At 39.8% G+C, this 17,622-nt stretch overlaps 1 protein-coding gene across 2 annotated transcripts in view; it reads right to left on the bottom strand.

Annotated features, from left to right (window-relative positions):
• cdh4 (cadherin 4, type 1, R-cadherin (retinal)) overlaps positions 1–17,622 on the bottom strand; it is a 429,819-nt gene that overhangs the window by 340,122 nt on the left and 72,075 nt on the right. For both annotated transcript variants that reach the window (XM_017451081.3, XM_017451082.3), the window contains exon 3: positions 16,818–16,841. In XM_017451081.3, coding sequence (XP_017306570.1) covers positions 16,818–16,841 — 24 coding nt within the window. The remainder of the gene's footprint in view (positions 1–16,817; positions 16,842–17,622) is intronic.

The following is a 17,622-nucleotide window of genomic DNA, read 5'->3' as shown; positions in this document are numbered from 1 at the left end:
ACGAGCAATGGATGACAAGCTCTGAAAAGCAGCCAAGGCTGTGAAGCAGAATGAGATATCCACTAATGAGGGAGAGTCAGAAGTAAAGCACAGTAAAAGGTTGATACAACACTAGAAGGAACAACAGGACTGAATAAAATGAGAAAAAGGAAGCAGGTACAGGTCAGGAGAAAAGGGGACAAATGAAAGATCTGACCTTAAAACTCACTCACCTAGTACAAGGCAGTGTCGGCCCCAAAGGTCAGAACAACGTCAAAACCATTTCACAAAATATAAAGACATTCTTTCATGCCCAGATTCAGAATCCGCAGTGCAGTTGGCCTTAAAAGGCCAAAACAGAAAAATTCACTTCTGCCCAAATGTCAAGTCTGTGTTGGGATCTCCAAGGAGACGCTTATAGGTTACACACAGGTCAACGCTTGTTATGAGCTAAATAAAGCTAATCCCAGTGTGTGCATAGGTTCATGTTTTCATTTCGAATTACTAAGCACATTACATTTACAATCATTCGTTGTGGCAGATGCCTTTGTTCATAAGTGAGATCCAAGCACACAGCTGAACAGTTGAGGGTTAGGAGGCTTTCTCAATGGCCCTTCAGTAGATTTATAACAATTCTGGGATTGATTAACCATAACCATCCAGGCACCAGTACAAAATCTCAACTTTTAACCTTCCATGGCATGTTGAAATGAAGTACAGTTAAAGTGTCTGTATCGTCGGAGTTAACTTCTACCTGATCTCCTCCTGTCTGGCACAACCAGCATAAAAAAAAATCCAATACAAGCCCAATATAATAATCCATTCATCCATTCTGTTTTGTTCTTTTCTATGGAAAATATAGCATGTACACTCAGACCATGTATAGATCATAGAGGTCATAACATTGTAAACAGTACTTCTCAATATCTCTCATAATTATAAGTACATGTCATAAGTATATGTCAGTATACTTGAGCTTTAGGACATATGCTAGGTAAATTGCCTATAATATCTGGATTTTGGCCACCCTCAATGATCATAACTGCCTATACTGCTTAAATTTAAATATACCAGGATGGCATTACAGATACTGTACCATATCCTGTATGCAAATTCACCTTTATGGACAATGTACCCATTACTGGCCACTGACCTTTTCGCTGATCTTCTTTCTATCTAACTTTTAAAGTTACCCCACAATGAGTAATCACTGACAGGTTTTCAAAGACTTTTTTTTCCTCCTCGCTAAAATTTCTGAAAACAGCAAAACCCTCACACAATCATGAGTTTAGATTGTATTTAGATTGTACTGATGACACTGATTAAAATTCACCCATTTTGCATTTAATTTAACATCAATGTTAATATAACATCAAGACTCCTAGTCCAGGAGTCGTGTAAAACATCTCAAGCATCTCCTTAAGCTCATACTGTATGACTCTGAATAACAGATTGACGGCATCTGCTGTTCACTTCTGATACACAAAGTACTATTTACCCAATTCATACAATGGATTGATCCTCTTTCAGTATATTTTAATACTCTGGCCTTAAATTTCCCCCATGCCAGATGAAGCAAAAGAAGTCAGTCATGGGCGGTTGCCTGCTATGCCTCCTTGAAACATCTGATATCAGGAAGTGAAAGCAAACCCAAGCAAACACCCAGTAGGCCAGTCACACAAGATATGTTACGCATTTACTGGCCTCTTCCAGATACTTTGACAGATTGCCTCTCTCATACTGCTTAAATTTACTGGGAAGCCTTCACATTTTAACTTTTCCAGCCAGTTCTCAAGCAAGTCAGTGTACAGTGCCAAACTTTCCAAACTTTTGCCTTGCCATTTTCGATTGCTTTACTGAAAATAAAACGGGTGTCTCATCCGCCGACATATGCTGGAGTTTTTATGGTAAAATTCTGTTTTTCCTTCTGCCTGCACTGTCAGAAATAAAGGTACCAAACTGTACTTTTCCTTGTCACTGTTTTGTACTTTTTATATGTATATTTGACCTGAAATCCTTTAAAATAATTTACAGTACATAATTAGACCTTAAGGACCGCTACTCTAAAAGTAAAGTAACTAAAGGTAACCAAATGCACCACATGCAATTTCCTATGTTAATAATGCATACTGAATGTACAAATTATACACCCTTGATGGTACCACAGCAGCAATAAGGAAAGATATAGCATGTTCCCATTATTTCTGACAGCAGGCAAGGATTTTCTCGTTGGATCTCCTGTGATCGATTGAGGAAGCTACATCTCATAGTGCTCATGGACATCTTCAAAAGACATCATCAACCAATCACACATTACTTCCACCATGATCACCAAGAGCTCCTTGCACAACAACCCAGAAGTAGGCCCCATCAGCATCCTCATTGTCATGATTTCCCCTCCGAAGCACGAGCACACTCCTCCGAATTTCAGTGACAATGACTTTGTTTACTTTTGACACGTGTGTTTTATGTATTATGTCCTGTCTACGCCCCTGTATTTTCATTGGTTGTTTCCCCTCATGTTATCATTGTTCTCAGCTGTTTTGTGTTTCACCCCCGATTACATTTGTTATTTAAACCTCTCGTGTCTCTATATGCGTTGCGAACTATTGAGTGTTACCACTGTACCAAGCCTTTGTACATCGTTCCTTGTGTTTTTTTCATGATTTTTGATGTTGTTTCTCGTTTTGTGCTTTGCCTTGCCTGTCTAATGTCCGTTAGCATATCGCCTGACCCATTGCCTGTTTCTGCCCACGCTTTTGATTCACGTTTTGGATTTGTCTGCCTGCCTCTCTTCAATAAATCTCTTATCTGCACTCGCATCCGTCCTAACCCTCCTAACGTGACACTCATTCTCAGAAAACTGATCTAATGGTATAGTTACTATTTAATAGCTTACCTCACTGTATTTTGCACTTGCTAGCCATGAATTATAATTCTAAGCCTTGGTGTTTACTATTGATCCTGGACTGCGTCTCAATCATGAAGGTGGACTATCCCTGTGTGTTGTTGGTCTGGTCTAAGTTTGTTTTTTTGTTTTTTTATCTTTATCTATCTCTTGGTTTTTGACTCTTTTGGTTTATGTACCCTTTTGTAAACTCTGTGCTTGGATCCTTCTTATTAGTCTCGCTCTTGATGTTACATAAACACTGCATATTAAGTGGAAAATTAGAGAGGAAAATATTTTATGCATGGATGAATAGAAAAAAGAGAAGGTGCAATGGAGGGTGGCATTTCTTAAATAAATGATCAAAAGAATATGTTCCAGTCTCTTCAGACTATACACTGTAACTGGTAAACTTTGGTAGCGTTTTATACTAACATACCATTTATTGCAGTTCTTTATTCCTACCGTGGAAGTTGTTGTAACTCTTGCAAGGACTTGTAAGCTTGTATGAAATGTTTTTTTTTTACAATTTGGTCTTGCACTTTTATTTGTATCAATGTGCATATGTGTGTAAGAAGCATAACTATTCCCCTGCTAGTGTGTTAAGCAGAAGTGCTCCGGTTGTTTCTGATTAATTGTATTATGTTTGTGTAATGAGGCTCTCTGGAGATGCGTACAGCTTGCTGGCATCTTTGTACACATCCCTGAATTCTGCACTCTCGGTGTCATTAACATCAATAATCGCAATCATACTCCAACCGTAGGGAAATAATAGACTTTAACTGAGAACATTATGTTATGGAAGGATGACGCATATGCAATTATGTCATTTCTATGTCAACATGTGTTGTCCTTAATTCGTGGTGTTTTGATCATGCAAAGCTGCTTATTTTTGTTTCATTTTACTAGTTGCTTGGTCCAGTGAGAGTCGCAGGATCATTTAGCAGCCAACAGTAGTTAAGGACAACTGCCACACATTATCTAGGAAGTATGAGGAACAGAAAGGCAGCTTGGTGGCCTTGGCTTGTGTCTAGTAAAATGTGCAGGGTGGTTTAAAAAAAAAAATAATAATAATAAAAAAGAAAGAAAGAAAGAAAGAAAGAAAAAAAGAAAAGGTTCAAACTAGGAAGGGGAAAATGGGTTATACCTATACAAACTGTTATAGTCACACACCTTACAGAAGAGAAAGAGTGCTTCAAAAGTCCTTACAGATCCCATTCTTATACATTATTGAGACTGGGTAGCATTGTGGCACAGTGGGTACTATGAATGGATGGATGGATGGACTGTTGGATGTTGCTGTTGTTGTAATGAGACAAATGAAGAGTAAGACTGAAGATGGTGCAATGCTTCTCCAGTTTGCGAAGATTTTTAAAGAAAAACAATTTGTATTGCCAATGGTTTCTTTCTATGAAATATACTGGGTGATTAGCCATAGGCATAATTATTGTCTTATGTTAAAACACTCATTAATATGACCAGACATCATCAATGAACTACTGAAAATGCATCTAGTTACATCCACAGTGCTTATTTTTTTTTTATTTATTTTTTTTTTTTTACAAGCTTAAGGCTGCACATCTGCTCTGCTGCTGTCCATCATACGTGGCCACACTGTTAAGTCCGTTTCTTCGGCATCCAAGCTTAGCAGGTTATCCTTTTTTAAAAAAAGTGAAATTGCATTAGTGGAATAAAAGGCTGCTCAGGCCCTGGTGCAGGCAGGTGAGAAGCGATTACTGTGTTTGAAAGTTAAAACCCTATTCATTTGCGAACGCGGCACCCTTCCAGGATGGCGGATAAGAACATAAAGACAACTGTACATTCATATGCATAAGAAGAGTGTGCACACAAAGGCAGAACATCTCAAAACAAACAGGCATGGTCAATGAACAGACCTGACCTTTCATACTCCCTCAGCGAATCAGGACTGAGTAGACATCTCCGCACTCCGTAATGAGGTGGAGTGGCTTAATCTCGCATTAACACCTGGTGTCTCTCTCTCTTTCTTTTTACTCTCCTACCTTTCTCTTTCTGAAAAAAAAAAAGCATTAAGCAAGCACACAGACCCAAAAGGACAGAAAATAGCTATTGATTTCTGATGAACAGGCCTTGACAAAGCAAAGAAATGGGAGGATCTCTTCACCTTTCACAAGACTCGTCGACGAATCTGAAGGATGACTACAAAACAGCTCAGAAGAAAAGGAAGCAGCAGCACCAGGATAAGAATGCTGACCAGGATAAAGCTCTTACTGAAGATGGATGAAGGTTTTTAACCCACATCCATTATACTCTGCTGAAAAGCTATGTGAACATTAGATGTGTATAAATGCAAGTATTTCTGTGTATATACGTTTATTACTGCGTACCACTCGCTATGAGTTCTAGTAGGCCAGTGCAGATTGGATGAAGTGAATTTGATGGATTATTGTAGCTGAGTGTTGGGGGGGGGGGGCAGGCAGCTGTGAACTTGCTCTGTGTGAGTGCCCTATCATTAAGAGATCAAGCCCTTTTGGGCAGCACTGCCAGTTTTTGCTGGCCTTTCTCACCAAGACCACAACAACCATGCCAACAGACAGATACAATGCACAGCGATGAAAAATTATTAATGATAGCATCATAACTACACAGACAGGAGGGTACACAGGGCACAACCTGGTTTGTAAATGGTCAAGCTGTGAAAGAGCAGGAGAGCAGATGGAGAGAAAGAGAGGTGTTATGATGGGTGACCAAGACACAGGAAGCATTAAGGAGAGACTTAGATATAAGATTAGGAATAACAGAGGAAGCTAAACGGAAGTTTTAAAGAAATAGTGACCAAGAGATGTCACTGTGAACGGCATAGAGAGAAACAACAAAGAGAGAATGAGAAAGACCAAGAGACATTAGGTTAACAGGAGCAAAGATAAGATAAGGTGAAAAATAAGATAGACATTGAAAGAGCGAGGTAGAGACCTAGAAAGACAAAAAGGAAGAACAGAAATAAGAGAGAAAGCAACACAAAAATGATTGCAAGAAAAAGAGCAGCAAGAATAAAAGAAACATCGAGAAATTGCTCAGTTACACACTGCGTTTAGCCTCGGAAAGATTAAGTCCAAATCTTCATGTTTTTATTCATCAACTGTGGGTCAGCAAGCCTAGGACAATTTCATTTATTCATTCAGCTCTATGACCTCAGGCTGTTTTCTCTGATAAACAATTCAATTACTCTATATCGCCATATTGATGCTGATACCAACACATATGCTCACATCAACAACTCACCAGCACTCCAGCAGAAAGGGAAGATGGTGATCTGAGTTCACAGAGCAGTCTGATTGAAGTGATGGAAGGAAGCATCTCAAACTCACTCAACAAAACTGTCTTAGTAGCAAAAGCAAATGCTTCCATCCAGTTTCCAAAAATAAATAAAAAGAGTGACACAATGTCACCGATATAGTGAGGTAAAAATTATGCTAAAATACTGATGGTATACACCCATCAACCATAACATTAAAACCACCTGCCTAATATTGTGTAGGTCCCCCGTGTGCCACCAAAACAGCTCTGACCCGTCGAGGCATGGACTCCATAAGACCTCTGTGGTATCTGGCACCAAGACATTAGCAGCAGATCCTTTAAGTCCTGAGAGTTGTGAGGTGGGTTCTCAATGGATCAGACGTGTTTGTCCAGCACATCCCATAGATATGCGATCGGATTGTTCCTCAAACCATTCCTGAATCAGTTTTTGCAGTGTGCATGGTGCACATGGGGTATTTGGTCTGCAACAACGTTTAGGTAGGTGGTACGTGTCAAAGTAACAGCCACATCAATACCAGGACCCAAGCTTTCCAAGCAGAACATTGCCCAGAGCATCACACTGCCTCTGTTGGTTTGCAGTCTTCCCATAGTGCATCCGGATGCTATCTTTTACCCAGGTAAGAAACGCAAATACACCTGGCCATTCACATGATGTAAAAGAAAACATGATTTAATCAGACCAGGCCATCGTTGCTCCATGATCCAATTCTGATGCCCACGTGCCCATTGTAGGTGCTTTCGGCAGTGGACAGGGGTCAACATGGGCACTCTGACTGGTCTGAGGCTACGCAGTCCCGTATGCAGCAAGCTGCAATGCACTGTGTTCTGACACCTTTCTATGACAGCCAGCATTAACTTTTTCAGCAATTTCTGCTACAGTAGCTCTTCTGTGGGATCGGACCAGACGGACTAGCCTTCACTCCCCACAAGCGTCAATGAGCCTTGGGCGCCCATGACATTGTCGCCAGGTTCACCGGTTGTCATTCCTTGGACAACTTTTGGTAGGTACTAATTACTCCATACTGGGAACACCACAAAAGACCTGCTGTTTTGGGAGATGCTCTGACCCAGTTATCTAACCCATCACAATTAGGCCCTCAGATCCTTACAGATTTTTCCTGCTTCCAACACATCAACTTCAAGAATTGACTGTTCACTTGCTGCCTAATATATCCCTCCCCTTGACAGGTACCATTGTAAGAAGATAATCAATGTTATTCATTTCAGCTGTCAGTGGTTTCAATGTTATGGCTGTAAAGTGTCTGAGGCAAATATTTTGTGTCTACACTATGTGATACAATTGGCTGCTCTAAAATTGAATAACTGTTGAATAACATGATGTCCTGCAATAGACTGGCATCCTATCCACACTCTTAAAAATAAAGGTTTGTCAATGGTTCTTTACAGCACTTTCCTGCAATGAACCTTCTTCTTGTCAAAAGGGAGAAAATTGCATTTAAAGATTCCTTTCTGACTGCAGCATAGGAACATTGAGAACATTATGACAGCTGGTATCTGATTACAAAAGGTGGGGGGTTGTGGATCAGGTGGTAGAGCGGGTTGTCCACTAATCGTAGGTCTGGTGGTTCGATTCCCGGCCCACGTGACTCCACATGCCGAAGTGTCCTTGGGCAAGACACTGAACCCCAAGTTGCTCCCGATGGCAAGTTAGTGACTTGCATGGCAGCTGTGCTAGCACTGGTGTGTGTGTGTGTGTGAATGGGTGAATGAGAACCAGTGTAAAGTGCTTTGGATAAAAGCGCTATATAAGTGCACCATTTACCAAACTGAATTGATTAGGCTTATGTTCATTTCACTATCACATGTAAATGTCCAACAACTTTATTAAAGCGTGACATTACCTATGAGAGAAACTCATGCATAGCTAGGAAGGTTTTAGACAGCTTTAGGCAGACTGATTGTTTTTGTTAAATTGGCTCCTTACCCAATATGATATTTGCAATAGATAGCCTAGGCAAGATTAAAAGTAAATAAAACATTTCCAAATAAATAGTGGCCTTTAGATTTTTGCTAATTGGGGTGCTTTTTGGGTGCACGGCAATTCATCATGCAGGAATACTGCAAACAAGGAGTCATTCTCATCTCATTCTCATTTTAATCATGCAGCCAATGCATTCAAACTCCTCTGCTGACCCCAAAAAAACCTTCCCACAGCATCGCAATCCTTGAAACAGGAAGTACTGTGGCTAGTCAATCATGTTACTTGGCATGTGGCACTGAGTGGCCAGCTTCCACACCACAGTTCATTTGAAGTGTAACCCAGGCCCCTGGACCTGGGATCAGTTCTCTGGACCATACCTAGGCTCGAAAACATCATTCACACTTCCACACCACTTCCATACCAAACTCTCTGGGGAAAAGGCGCCAAGTCCAGAACCAAATGCATGTGTGAAAACGTCCTAATTCATCATTGGATTAAATAATGGCTCTGTTCATGGGTTTGGATTTGCTTGGATATGGTCCATCCTTCATACGTCTCATTGTCATAGAGAGAGAGAGAGAGAGAGAGAGACAACTGATGTGTAAAAATGAAATATGATCGCTTGTGCAAAAAAAGTCGTGAATTGAAGCAAATGGAATGAGAAATGAAATGCTTGAGAGAAAATGCTGATTTATTACTGAACACTCCATTAATGCTGCTACCTGGTTTCAATTCTGAAAAGGTCAAGCAAAGTTCAGCATCTGGTCTTTGTGCTGTTTGCACAGACTCACAGGTGTATAATGAACAATGATGGAGATGTATGCAAGGCCACTAGAGCAGAATATCAGCTTCGGTACTGCCGATACCAGCCTATTATTTTCCATTCAACTTTGCTCTTTTTGAAGTGAGTGATTTGTGGACAATTGGTGTTAAGCTGGTGTTTTGTATATATGCATCATTGCCAGCAGGTATGGGGGTATGTTAACGTAGTACCAGAACCACCGGTGTATAGTACTGTAGCATTTTTGATAAATGCACAAAAGACTGGAATCTGTTTCTGCTACGAATGCCCCTAGTCCCCTGTTACCAGTGTCAGATTCAAAAGCCTCTGGCATCAAAGATCTGTTGCTTTTCCTGGTCCTAATGAATAACTCTCCCTTGGTAAAAGGGGAAAGTACAAGAGCTCGACTGATTGATCGGTTTTGCGGATTAATCAACACCAATAACAGATTGCAGGAACTATCGATCATCTGCAAAAAATACACACAGTTCGTTTTTATATAGCGGCCTCTAGAGCCAAAATAAAAACCATCACTGACAAATTTTGTTGTGCTATTGGATTTTCTTAAAATGACTGTTCAGTTGATTAATCAGTTGATTAATCAGTTATCGGCAGGTACTGCCCAACTTAATTATTGGTATCGGTAAAATCCACTAATCGCCCGACCTCTAGAAAGTATTGTTGCAAAAGCCACTATTCCTGTAATAAGATGCTAATCCCTGTTCACAGATACAATGACTCAACCTGACTGTTATATCCTGGTATACAAGTGTAAATAAGGGACTCTGTTTCATGTTTGTATAAGTGACGAACTGATTTCAGGTATTATTACAGTTTTACTGCCATTTTCTATCAAGGAACTTTCTGTGTGGGTGGTTAGACATCTGAACCTTTCTCTCTCAATGGTTATGAGGAGAGTGTTACAGGCTTCTATATTTGAACAAAGTTCACAATAATTGCCTTGATCTTTCATTTCTTGGAGGAAATAATAAAATCCAAACACGAAAGTGAGGCAGGATTGTGCCAAAAGAAAATAAGTTCTATATTAGTTCTTTATTATATCCTCACAATAAGGAGCTGTAGTAATGTAACCCAGAGGGACTCCACTGTGACTCGTGTATTTCTCATTGTATGTTCTATATGCTTTGAACTTCAACACGATAACACCTGGTCCAGAGTCTTCAATTCCCCAGACTAGAGAAGTGTAGTGTCCCCAGTGTAGAGAATTAAAAAGAAAGTTGTAATATGTGAAAAGCAACAGCCATGTCTTTTTACATGGATACATTCTTTAAAGCCACTTACAAGTGACTTAACCAGAGCAGGAACATTTCTTCTCTACCTCTACTCTTCCTTCCAGCACGACTCAAGACTGAAATTTAGGAGTTATTCAGGAGAATCTGAGCTTTATAAAGTTGCAAAGATAATTGTCATTTCACATAGATTCTTCATGTATGTCCAGGGCATTTGTGCAGCTACATGAACATAAACTGTAATACTTCAGGTGGGTAATTTGCTTATGTGACTTTAGAAAACACAAAATAGAAGCTATGTAAATGATGATTCAACTCACTATAATAGACCTCAGTTTGGTGTGTCTTTAGGAAAGAGACATCAGAAGTGCCATCACTTTTGGCGATGTTATAGAATATATAGAATATATTAAAATTTCACAATAAATAAAGTGATCTTTATGTATTTTTTTGTTTTTTATTTTTAATAAATTTGCAAAGATTTCAAACAAACTTTTTTCACGTTGTCATTATGGGGTATTGTTTGTAGAATTTTGAGGAAAATAATGAATTTAATCCATTTTGGAATAAGGCTGCAACATAACAAAATATGGGAAAAGTGAAGCGCTGTGAATACTTTCCGGATGCACTGTAGTTGGCTAACCTACAGGTTAAAAAAATAAATAAATAAAATATTTCAAAGAAGCTTTGCTGCTTTGCCCTAAAAATAGTCATGCTAACCAACCAATAAGAAATATACAACTTGTCAGAATGTTATATAAATCATACATATTGCACATGTGAAACTATAACAATACTACTGGATAATGGCTGTAAAGGTGGGTAGTGTTTTTGGAAGATTTTGGTTATGGGTTAAAGTGACTTTTCCCAAACTGATTTGGCATTCCCTCTGTACATCCCTCTCCAATGTAGCCAACTGACATCCTGAACATTTTGAAAGTTTAGAAGGTAGACTAAATGGCAGTCTAGCCATGCTAACAGATCTGCAGACATTAGTTGCTCTTTTTAATCAACATGTAAATGTGAGAATTCAGATGTTAAGAAGCTGTTTCATTATCATGGTTATTAACATGCTGTGATTTACCATGTCTTGAGATCAACTCCACACTAAACCATCTGCTCCATTTTAAAAGAGTACGGCGACTTCATTGAAAAGAATTTAGTTCAAAAGGACAGAAAAAATACTTTTCATTCATGCATGGGTGTATGACAGAGAGCCTTATAGAGCAGTGATCTTTTTACACATGCACATACACACACAAGACACTTGGATGATTTCCTTGCTGCTGATTGCAATTAGAGTTGAACCCCCCTGGGTACTTGACTGTATAATATGATGTGATGATTCTTTCCTCTCTACCAAAGAAAGACACTGCGGTGCTCTGTGGATTACGAGGGATTTACATCGTGGTTGGAACTCTACTATTGCACTGTCCAAGCTTTGACATGATGTCCAGACAGACACAGCCTCACACACGCCCACACTCCTGTCCATATTGCCTAGAGGCAGCTTCCTGCTCTCCTCTTACAGCCAGCGTTTGACTGCATTTCCATCCTGTTATCTGAACACGACACAGGCTGCTTGGTCATCACCCAGGCTTGGACAATGTAGGCATTTCAGCAGACAGCTGAGAGTGAATGTGGCACAATTAGTTGGACAGATATAGCTCTGCTGACACATGAACCCAAGTGTGCAGTCATCTCTCCATCCGCCTCCTCTGGTCTTCCCCTCTACAGAGTGCTCCAGTCTAACCTGTTATCTCTGTGCTGCTCTGTACAGCCTCCACTTCCCGCAGCGTTATAGCAAAAAATATCCTCACACACCGCAAGTGCACTTTTGACAGTGTTTGAGAAGTGAAGTACAGATGGAGGAATAGGATAAATGTATAAATATGAATCCTAATAAAAAAAAAATATCAATGAAAAGAAGTCAATTCAACCTCTGAAGCAAACAATCTTTGAAAATAACATTTTTCTGCAAATGTAAATGTACAGTTACTTAAAAATAGTCATTTTTGTAATTGTAATAGTAAAGTCTAGACACGCTTCCATTTGTAATGTCTAAATTAGCTTGTTACCACTTAATTGACTCATTAGGACTCATTATGCAGGTCAAGAATTGTCATTAAATTCAGAATTCTAAAGTGTTATACATTCTCTGACTCTTAAATCCTTATGCTAACACTCAACAACCATGGGCTCCTCTAAGCAGCTGACTAAGGATCTAAAAATGAAGCTAAGTGATTCCTACAAGGCAGACGAAGGCTTTAAAAAGACATCAAAATGCTTCCAGCTCATGATTTCCACTGTCCAAAATGGCATCAAGAAATGGCAGTGTCAAGTCAAGGCATGATCTGGAAGACCATGAAAACTCTCAGATAGAACTGCCTGTATGCTGACCAGAAAGGCAAACCAAATACCCGAATGACAATACAGACCCGCAGGAAGGTTTTAAAACGGACACGGCTGTGGTAGTACACCGTTCTACTGTGCCACATTGCTTGCACAAATATGATCTGCATGGAAGGGTCATCAGATGGAAAACTCATAAAAGTCCATTAGTATGCAAAACAAGATCTAAATAAGCCAGGATCATTTTGGAAGTAAAAATGGAACACAATCACCACAGACATATTTGGAGGAAAAAAGGAGTAGTCGTGCCTATCATGCTTTGGGGTTAGCCAATGGCACAGGTTGATGAAACTGCTCAGGTTGATGAAAGAATGGATTCCAGTAAATATCAGCAAATGTCACATGGTCATTCAAAAAACTGAAGCGGAAAAGAGATTGACTTCTACAACAGGACAATGATCCAAAATGTATGTCAACATTGAATTCAATTCAATTTTATTCGTATAGCGCTTTTTACAATAGTCATTGTTTCAAAGCAGCTTTACAGAAAAATATAAACACGGGATACAGATTTTAAGCGTGTGGATTTATCCCTATTGAGCGAGCCGGTGGCGACGGTGGTGAGGAAAAACTCCCTAAGATGTTAAGAGGAAGAAACCTTGAGAGGAACCAGACTCGGAAGGGAACCCGTCCTCATCTGGGTAACAACGGACAGTGTGAAAGTAAAGGAAAATTCATTATGGGTTTATATGAAGTCCGTTTGTTGAACATCCATCATGAACTATTTCAAGAAAGGCAAGCTGAAGCATTTAGAATAACCTTCACAGTCCCCTGACTTGTTAGTCCTCACAGTCCCCGGAAGCTGTGGGTAGATCTTAAACATGATGTGAGTGCAAGACGACCCAAGAATGTCTCATGACTAGAATCATTCCACAAGAAACAGTGGGTGAAAATTCCTAAAACAAGATAAAAAATACTCCTAGGTGGCTAGAAGACGCGTTTTCAATCTGTGATATCTACCAATACTGACTTATAAGGGTGTCCAAACTTTTGCAGATCACAATTACTATTTTTTAAATCCTACGTTTTAAAGTTAATCAAACATAAAGTAACTGTGTGTTACAATTTGCACAATTTTTATTTATTTTTTTTATCAATAAAATATGCAATCAGCTCGGGGTGTCCAAACTGCATTAGAAAGCTTGCCTTCTGTACTAGAAAGAGTCTGGCAGTTTTAGAAGGGCCAGAATTTTCCGTCATGTCCTATATGTTCTATGCGCTGACAAGTCTAAATGATGCAAAAGCTGCGGAAAAAAGAGCCACCATCTGGTGCCGCACGTTTTGTTGCATTTCAATAATGACAATATATAAATCTATTTGTTTTAATGTTTCACGGCATTAAACCGAAGCACATCCACTCGCCCCGAGGCTTTCAGCGTAAATGAAACAAGGAGCCAGCATGGAAAGAGACATTTCTGCTTGATAATGATGGGGTTTAACAACTTAAGTCTAAGCATCATATTAGCACCAAATGGGAGAAGACGGGAGGAAAACGCTAGTAACAGCCTCTGTATATCATATGCAGATGAGATGTACAATACAGCACTGAAGAAAAATAGGTGGAACAAAAAGGAAATGATGTTCAATTAAATTCACTTTGGCTCCGTGTGGTCCTCGATTCACATTCATACAAAGGCTTCCTATGTCAAGGTCAAGGACACTTATCTCTTTCTTGTGGTTTGCCTACATGTCTCTGTCTCTAATCTCTCAGTAGGTATTATGTGGGGGAAATGAAGGAAAGAATACTTTGGTGGAATTTAAAGAATAATGCAAAGTGACTTTAACTAAATGGAGTGTGTGTATAGGACATTGTGGTTAATTATCGTGCATTATTCCAAAACGTGGGATAAGAATAAAGATACATGGAATAATAGAGTGTGAGAGAGTCAGTATTTTGGGGGGTATGTGTGAAGGGAAGGTATTAAAGCTTTTGATACACAAAAAGACAATCACAACCAAGGTGGTCAGCTATATTCCAATGGTCAAACACTTTTTTTTTTCTTTTCTTTTTTTTAAACACAGCTGGGGAAAAAAAAGTTCTTTCACCATTGCCTGAATTGGTCTTGTATTATTCCAGATGTCATAGATTGATTAGAATCATTAGACCAATTATTTGGCTTTATATAGTAATACATTTCTATAGTAATGGGTATGTATGTTTTAATATATTAATATAATTATTCTAATATATTGTTTGATCCTAAGCTCCATTTACTGTGTGGATGTTCTCCTTATGTCCATGTATGCTGCTTCTGAGTTCTCCAATGTACTTCTGGGTCGAATGGTGGCTTAGTGGTTAGCACGTTCCCCTCACACCTCCAGGGTTAGGGGTTCGATTCCCACCGTGGCCCTGTGTGTGGAGTTTGTATGTTCTCCCCGTGCTGCGGGGGTTTCCTCTGGGTACTCCGGTACTCCTCCCCCAGTCCAAAGTCCACATTCGTGTACTTCGTGTACTGCCAGGCAGTATGATACTGCATCACGATGGCACAAAAACATGCTTCCAAAAACACAGGTACAATTTTTATAATAAATTTGTGTCAATGAGTGTGTGTGTGTGTGTGTGTGTGCGTGCTCATGGTGTCCTGCGGTGCATCCAAGGACTATTCCTGTTTCATGCCCACGCACTGGATGCACCACAACACTGACCAGGATAACGCAGTTACTGACGACGAATAACACACTATATGACCAAAGGTTGGTGATCATCGTAGCCAAATGCCGTTCTTCCCCAAGCTACTCTCACAAAGTTGGAAGCTCACAATTGTCTAGAATGTCTTTGCATGCTTGAATATGAAACATTCCCCGAATACAAACCTGTTCCAGCCTGACAATGCCATTGTGCACAAAGCAATCTCCATGAAGACATGGTTTGTTAAGGGTGGAATGGAAGAACCTGTGAGGCCTGCACAGAGCTCTGACCTCAACCCCACTGATGACTATTGGTATAAACTGGAATCCCGATGACGTCCCAGGCCCCCTCGCCCAACATTCTAATGCTCTTGTTGGCGAGGGCACACAAACCCATGCTCCAAAATCTAGTGGAAAGCCTTCCCAGAAGAGTGGAGGCTATTGTAACACCAAAGGAGGACTACCGGAAATCTGGAATGGAATTTTCAACAAGTACATATGGGTGTGACTGGCCAGGAGTCCAGATACTTTTGGCCATGGTGTACAAAAATGTAGATTTGATATTTGGCTGTGTTTGAACAGACAACATGGCAAAAGAAATTGCCCCGTTCAGCTTATAACATACTTTGACCCCTCTTCATTAAGAAACCTTAAATAATCTTCCTAAGGAGCCAGTTTAAGAAACACAGCGGGTTAAAAAGTCCTCTACTACCTAAATATGCTAGCTACATGCGATTTCCTCACACACTGAATGTCAAGGTTTAATCGGGCTGTTGGAAAACTATGTGCTGCAGAGAAATAGACAATTTTTCTTTCCATTACACTGCACAGAATGAATAAAAACTGTGGGGAACATCTCTGTTGCTTTCAGTTGTCCCTCAAATTCTGTTTAGGCATTTCACTCAGTCCTTCAGTCTGCATCTCATTCAGTCACTCATACACTTTTTCTCTCTCTCTCTCTCTCTCTCTCTCTCTCTCAACAGATGCAACACTACACTGTGAGTGCAGGTGTGTGCATTTTTTCCTCTAGGAGCCCTGGGGCTTTACAGGTGGATCACACATCTGTCCAGCAACAAACAAAGAAAAAAAATACACTTCCACTTCAGTGTGGCCTGTTCTGTCTTGCGCACACAGAAATACATTTATTTCATTACACAAATAATATCTACTAAACAGATACATATACTGGTACAAACAGGAGTCTCACTATTCAGGGTTTGTTTGTTTTTCCATTTGTTGATGGTTTTGGCAAGGGACAGTTGGTGCAATTAACAGGTAAATAATACAGGTAGTGGCATTGTGTTATACCCCCACCCCCCAGGGCAAAGATCAGATTGCTTGTTGTTCATATGAATTTGAAGTGAAATTCAGACAAATGATGGAGACCTCCTGTGCTCCAAAACGTCCAAAAAAGATTCTCCAAAAGTTTTTGAAAAGTTTCTGTGAAAAATCTATGCCTCAAGTTCAACCTCAAAGGCCAAAGCAGACATCTCTGTGCATTTCTGTGCCTGCCTGTTCGCCAAAACCATACACACCACCCAAGAGCATGCAACACCACCATAATCTAGTCATTACTATGATGAGAATCAGACAAATCACAGTTTTATACTTTCAGTTTTATACTATTGCTGTGATACTCACCTTGACCTGATGACAGCATGGTGCCTGAAAGAGAGAGAGAGAGAGAGAGAGAGAGAGAGAGAGAGAGAGAGAGAGGGAGAGAGAGAGACGGGTCAGTATGTCAGCTTAAACATCCAGCAAGGTTCCTCTAGACCACAATAAATACATCATTAAAGAAGACCCAATGAAGAATCCTGTGTAAGCACATTACAAACACAAATGAAAAAAAAAAACCCTCAAATGCATATCACAAACATTCACAAACATACATACAAAACTGAGGAACAGAATTCTTTACTTCCAGAACGTCTTCGTGGCCTTTTGAAACTCCAGAGTGTCAGACTGAGGAACATTGATGTCCCAATTTCTCCAAACACAGTGAACATTTGAGATGCATTTACATTGCATATCATCACCTAGATGCAAGAAGATAAATGCCTAAAACTATTTATTGATCCATCTTCTGTAACTGCTTTCTCCTATACAATGCTTCTTACAGCGCTTTATCCTTTACAAGGAACACTGTGTGTGAGGCAAGAATACATCTTGGATGGTTATAGTTTTGGGGAGGTGGGAGGACACCAGAGAACCTTTTGGAAATCCATGTGGACACATGGAGAACATGCAAATCTTCCCACAGGCAGTAATCCAAGCTCAGGATCAAGTCTTAAAATGGATATACAAGAATAAAATGACTTTTTAGTCCCTTCTGCAGCAGAGGGATGATGTGCTATGTATAGAATAGTAAGCTATTAAGTGCATGCAAGAGAAGAAAAAAAACAAAAACTTTTGTTAGTGATCTGGGGCAGATTCAATCCTCACGGTT

The sequence above is a fragment of the Ictalurus punctatus genome, chromosome 21 (genome assembly GCF_001660625.3).
Source record: "Ictalurus punctatus breed USDA103 chromosome 21, Coco_2.0, whole genome shotgun sequence".
NCBI lineage: Eukaryota > Metazoa > Chordata > Actinopteri > Siluriformes > Ictaluridae > Ictalurus > Ictalurus punctatus.
The sequence above is the reverse complement of the archived record's forward strand: the minus strand, read 5'-3'. Positions and strand labels throughout refer to the sequence as shown.